Source organism: Mus caroli, chromosome 1, assembly GCF_900094665.2.
Source record: "Mus caroli chromosome 1, CAROLI_EIJ_v1.1, whole genome shotgun sequence".
NCBI lineage: Eukaryota > Metazoa > Chordata > Mammalia > Rodentia > Muridae > Mus > Mus caroli.
In genome coordinates, this window is record NC_034570.1 from 20,134,565 (window position 1) to 20,140,564 (window position 6,000).

The following is a 6,000-nucleotide window of genomic DNA, read 5'->3' on the forward strand; positions in this document are numbered from 1 at the left end:
TGGAGTCTATCAGGTCTGCAACCTAATTCTAAATATAGCCACATTGACAATGAGGACTGACCACAACAATATCCAAATCTTCTTAAAACACAAATCAGACCTGTGATTCTGCATCAGGTCTTCACTGTTTTCTATTCTATGAAAAATGCAAAATCCTTGCCCGCCCTACAGGCCCCTCTGACATTTGCTCATCATCTCTTTGTGTTTGATTGGTCTTCCTTCCCACAGTTCTTGTGAGCCTGCCTTAAGCATCTTGCAGGTTTTGTCAGCTCTGCTCTGTATATTAGTTTTTTTAATTTTTTTCCCCCTCTCTGTATTTTCTTTCCAAGATTCATTTATTCCTTGAGTCACATTTTGGGACAGTTTTGGGAAGTCTTTTCTGATTGTCTGGTTCTCCCTGGAACCATGTTGACAGCTCAACATTTATGATTAATATTACTTATTGATAAGTATTTGTTTGCTTCTCTGGTTTTATTTCTTGTAGAGACCATACTTTATTTCATCTACTAACAGGCTTCAGAGATGAAATTCAGTCGTCTCAAATGTTAACTCTGCATGTGAGGCAAATTGTTGCTAAAGCTAAGATAGTGGCTGTCTCTCTCCTTTTTCTCCTAGGACTGGGCTAATGCCAATGTCACCGTACAGATTGAGAACACCGTTCTGTATGGCTACTATAGTAAGTATCGGTCAGCTTCATTTTTCTATTCTGGTTGCCAGTCGAATGTAATGTAAAACTACATGCACACTCTTAATCAATATCGATTATGAAATTATAGTTTGCGCGCTAGGAATAAATAATATGCAACTGTTCTTAGCATTCTAAAACATTTAAAATCTACTTGGCCTTCGTTTCACATGTAACACTTCTTGAGGGGGTTTCGAGTTACGGTAAGTCGGTAAGTCTATGTGTTAAGTCAGCACGTTCCCACACTGGCGCCCTGTAGTAGATACTTGTGTTTGTAGCACTCCTGTGCTAATGAACATTGACAGGAGTTCACTGCACCCTGGGACTCCAGCACAAGCTTGCTTCTACTCCGCAGAGCTGTGTTAACACAGGGGTCATGGTGGCTTTCATTCTGTCACTTCTTTCTCCTGTTCCAGTAGTAGATAGTGAAAGGCTGATAGAGCTGCCTACGTGCTTCCTTCATGTGATCTGCCCTGCGAGTGAGGCCTTCATAAAAGGCATAAATGCATGCTTAGGAAAGAGATGGCATTTCTTGCAAACTGGTAACTCAAGATGTTGACTGAGTTTAGTAGGACATTATATTGGGAAGTGAAAAATATAGAGAAATTTTTAATTTAAGTTTTTTTCTATATTTATTTGTGTGTATGTTTGTGTTTGGAGCTTGTGAGTGTTACAGTGTGCCTGTCAAGTCAGAGGCAACGTGTGCGGGGAGTGGGTTTACTCTCCTCATGGTATTGAACTCTGGCTGATAGCTGCAGCCAGGTCATATTCATATATATATATATATATATTCATATATATATATACATATATACATATATATATGAGTGCTCTATCTGCATGTCAGAAGAGGGCATCAGATCCCAGTATAGATGGTTGTGAGCCACCATGTGGTTGTTGGGAATTGAACTCAGGACCCCAGAAGAGCAGACAGTGCTCTTAACCACCAAGCCTTCTCTCCAGCTCCAAGCGAATGATATTTTTAAAAGAGGCTTATTGAACTTTAGTTTAGCAATTTGGGTTCTAGGCTATTTCTTTTCTCCTGATCCATAAGAACCATGAATTCCTTTGGTTTAATTAGGTTTTAGAAGATTTTTAGAGTATTGTTGTAGAATTATTTTTTTATAAGGATCATTTTATTAGCGTTTAGAAGGAAAACATAGCACAGGTTAGGAGAAAGTCCTAGAAGCTACCAGGACAGAGGAAGAAAAATGCCAAATGATTTTGTATTAACACTGCCTTTTCACAACAAGTTATTTTAAATGATAAAAATGACCTCTTTAAACATTTATTTTCAGGGACTGGGCCTGTCACCTGTTAGATTGTTAGTCACCAGCCTGTACATCATATGACAAGATAACCAAACTTGCTAGGGAATTCTGAGTCCTATATATTGAGACAGGGTTTCTCTGTGTAGCCCTGTCCTGGAACTCACTTTGTAGACCAGGCTGGCCTCGAACTCAGAAATCCACCTGCCTCTGCCTCCCAAGTGCTGGGATTAAAGGCGTGTGCCACCATGCCCGGCTTGTCCAGGAATATTATTAAAAATTGTTATTTTTAATAATAAAATCTTATCTGTGAACTTGGAGGACCTGCAGTGATTACTACCAAGATCACAAGACACTTGTAAACCAGTTTATTACTTCAGGCAGATGTTTTAATTTTATTCCATCAACCCACAGAGAAGAATTTTAGTGTATTTTCCTGAACCTTCCCAAGGATGGTCTCTGTCTTCTCAAGGGTAAAGTGTCCTGGTCTCAATTGAAATGCAGAGGAGATATGTCTGTCATTAGTAGTAGTGGGATGGATGCCTTAGGGATTGAGGGCCGAGAGCCTGCAGAAGTTAGCCTGTGCTGCAACATAAATTGTCTTGGTGACTGAAGCTCTGATTCAGATTTCATGTTGGATTGTCAGTCCTCAGTTCAATCTCTAGTGTACACACACACACACACACACACACACACACACGTTTGGACAGTTGAATCAGTTATTTACAAAAAGAAATTTGAATGACCATGAAGTCTAAATGGAGAAAGTTATCTAGATAATGGTGATTATTCTTGTCTTCTTCACTGTGGCTCTGTCCAGCTTTGACTCACTATGGCTCTGGCTACCACCTTGACAGGATTGAGCAGCTTCTAAAATAGTTAACTGACCCCAAGGCCAGCTGTTTCTCCCGAATGTCAGATCTGTCAAGTTGCCTATTAGATTTTCTTCTGGATCTTAAAATTCAAAGCATCCAAGGCACTATTTTTACTTCATTCTTTTTTTTTTCATAATGTGCTTAGTCTTAGTTAATATTTTATTATTTAAAAAATATTAATTTAATTAACATATGTGCTTAGTCTTAATTGAACTATTTTATTAATATTAAGTGGTCTTACTAGACACTGTAGATTGTTTTTAATCTTTTTTGTTGTTGGTAGTACATCAGATACCACCGTGATCCAGGAAGTTTATGAACATTCAGCTGTGGAATGGCCCAGTGCTGGGGAGTCATAGGTGTGAAGTAGGAGAGAAGGTTTAACCTTGCCCCACAGAGTCTTCCAAACTCAGCAGCAGTGTTATCTTCTTGAAAGGGAGTCACCAGCTGCAGTGTCATAACTCATGGTTCCTGTCCTTTGCTGCCTCCCTACATATACCTGACAGGTCCACTTCCCTTTGCAGGGGCCAGGGCATTGTTTTTAATTCATAGCCCCTGTTAGTTCTCCTGGTGTATAAACGCGTCTGTTGTTAGTCTCGCTAGATGCTGTGGACTCTTCCTCTTGTTCTCACAGTACCACTGCACTGTGTTGTAGATGAAGACATTGGTGTTGGCGATCATCCTGTTAGTGTGTGGCATTGCCCAAAAGAGATGTGCACAACCCTAGCTGAGCTGTTTGCTGTTGGTTCTGGGAGTGTGACCTATGAGAATAATTAGTAGTATCAAAACTCTAGGGCAAATTCAAGATCTTCTGGGACCTTTAACTCAAAACTGTTGCAGAGATATTCTGAGTTAGAGGGTGTGATAGGCAGCTTGGTAATCTATTAGGAAAAAGAAATGATTCTGACTGTGATTTTAGCACTCGATTGAGGAGGCACATGCTTGGGTGCATATGTTTAGAGAGCTTTTGAGACCACAAACAGCAATACTGAGCTGCAGAGATCTGCATTACCTGTCTTGGAGGGTTTGCTTTCAACACAAAACAATCTACTTATAAATCATGTGCAGCCATTTTTTTTCCTAGACTAAAGGATTAATATATGCTCGAATGCCTAATTAGTGAGAATTTAGTTTGTGAACATATTTGATTTCATTTTTCTTTTTTTTTTTTTTGTTGTTGTTGTCTTTTTTTTTATGGTTTTAGAGCTGTATTGTAGAAAGACAGGGAGAAAGAGAAGGGAGAAAGAGAGAAGGGCTGGCCATGGCCATGTGGAGAGAGGGGGAGAGAGAGAGAGAGAGAGAGAGAGAGAGAGAGAGAGAGAGAGAGAGAGAGAGAGAGATGAGAGTAAGGAAGGTGAGAGCTTAAAGCCATATTTGATTTCAAAGAGCTGCTGTTATAAGGCTTTGTCCTGGGCTCATCAGGTTTTGTGTAGATGCCAGTTTAGGGGTAGGCTAGGTCTGAGGTTATTTCCCATGGAAGAATTGGGCAAAAAGACTTAAATTCTTAAAGCCCTCATTAAATTAGTTTCATTTATTTTCCTCAGTGAAATGTTCAGGAGTACTAATTGCCTTCGAATTTCTGATAGGAATTTATACCTTCACTGCCTTTTAATTTAACATTTTATTAAAATCCACTGGTCCACTTATACTATGAATGGCCCTCTTACTGAGCTTGATTTTGGCTAGTATTTCATATTCATGTAGCAAATATTTACCCACTGAAAAATCTAGTCTTGTGTTCAGTACTGTGCATTGGAACATATTGGTTAATATCATCACTTTTTAAAAACCTTTATGTATGTTGAAGTTGTAAATCTCAGTGATTGTAGCAGGAAGATTTAATTATTTCCAAATCCTGGTTTTACTGTTAGAATTAAGAGTTGTACTTTTGATAACATATTACCAATATAAATACATTTTATTAAAAAAATATTAAATGTAAATGATGCAACTACTCTATCAACACACCATAGATTGGCATAGAGAATTTTTGAAAAAAGGCTCCAGTAATAGTTTGGAAAATAGATCCCAAAAGATTGGAAAAAGATGCTACACAAATGCGCACGCCTTTAATCCCAGCACTGGGGAGGCAGAGGCAGGCGGATTTCTGAGTTCAAGGCCAGCCCGGTCTACAAAGTGAGTTCCAGGACAGCCAGGGCTATACAGAGAAACCCTGTCTTGAAAAAAAAAACAAAAAAAACAAATAGTAATTATAACAGTTGGGATAAATGTATTAGTATCAGACAAGATGAACTTTAAGATAAGTATTATCTGAGATGACAATGAGCTTCGCATAATGGTTAAAGGGGTAGTATACTAAAAGATTTATTATTATTATTATTAATGTTAGGACTATAAATATATAATATGCCCTAACCTATAAAAGTATCAAATGTTTAAAATAAGTGAAAGTTAGAATCCTGGCAGCCTTTGGTTAGACAAAATATACTTGGATTTGATTCATAGGGGAGAAACCTTTAGTACATTGAACTCCATGTGTATTAATTGCCCAGAGAGCACAGGAGACAAACAGTCATGATTGGGTGGCTGTGGGGTGTGCACCTTGAATCCAGTGTTCGGGAGACTGAGATAGGTGCATTACCTGGACCCAGGAGTTTAAAACACTAGTTTGGATTGCATAGAGAAGCTCCAGTGAAGGAAAAAAGAGAACTGCCAGCCAGGAAGAGCAGAGCTGTATATCATATGACAGGGAGTGTATGTTGGTCTTACAGCTTTTATTAAACATTAAAAACACAAACTCGTGAACTAGAAATCAGAAAAGTATTTAAATAGGCATTCTCGCCAGTGCAGATATATGAGTGGCTAATAAATACATAAAAGTGCCAGCATTATTAATCACTGGAGAAATATAGATTATATTTCTAAAGAGATATACTGCCTCACCTGGAATGACTGCTTAGCCAAGGCCGACTACTGAAATACAGCTGACTTGGTGGCTTGCATAAGCAAGTTTCTCACGAGGGCCTTCACCCTGGCTCTCAGACAGCAAATTCTCACTGTTCTTTAACAGAGTTTGTGTACTGTTTCTTCTTGCTTTTTTTTTTGGGGGGGGGGGGGGCTGGGGGGGGGGTCATGGCACTACTGTCATCATACATTCCTCTTTTTTCCATCTTCCAAACCTATTTACTTCCCAAATGCCCAACCTTGAAAT

General features: G+C 38.9%; 1 protein-coding gene across 1 annotated transcript in view; it reads left to right on the forward strand.

Annotated features, from left to right (window-relative positions):
• Lmbrd1 (LMBR1 domain containing 1) overlaps window positions 1–6,000 on the forward strand; it is an 81,270-nt gene that overhangs the window by 13,099 nt on the left and 62,171 nt on the right. Inside the window, exon 3 of the mRNA XM_021171300.2 lies at window positions 616–676. Within this exon, the coding sequence (XP_021026959.1) occupies window positions 616–676 (61 nt within the window). The remainder of the gene's footprint in view (window positions 1–615; window positions 677–6,000) is intronic.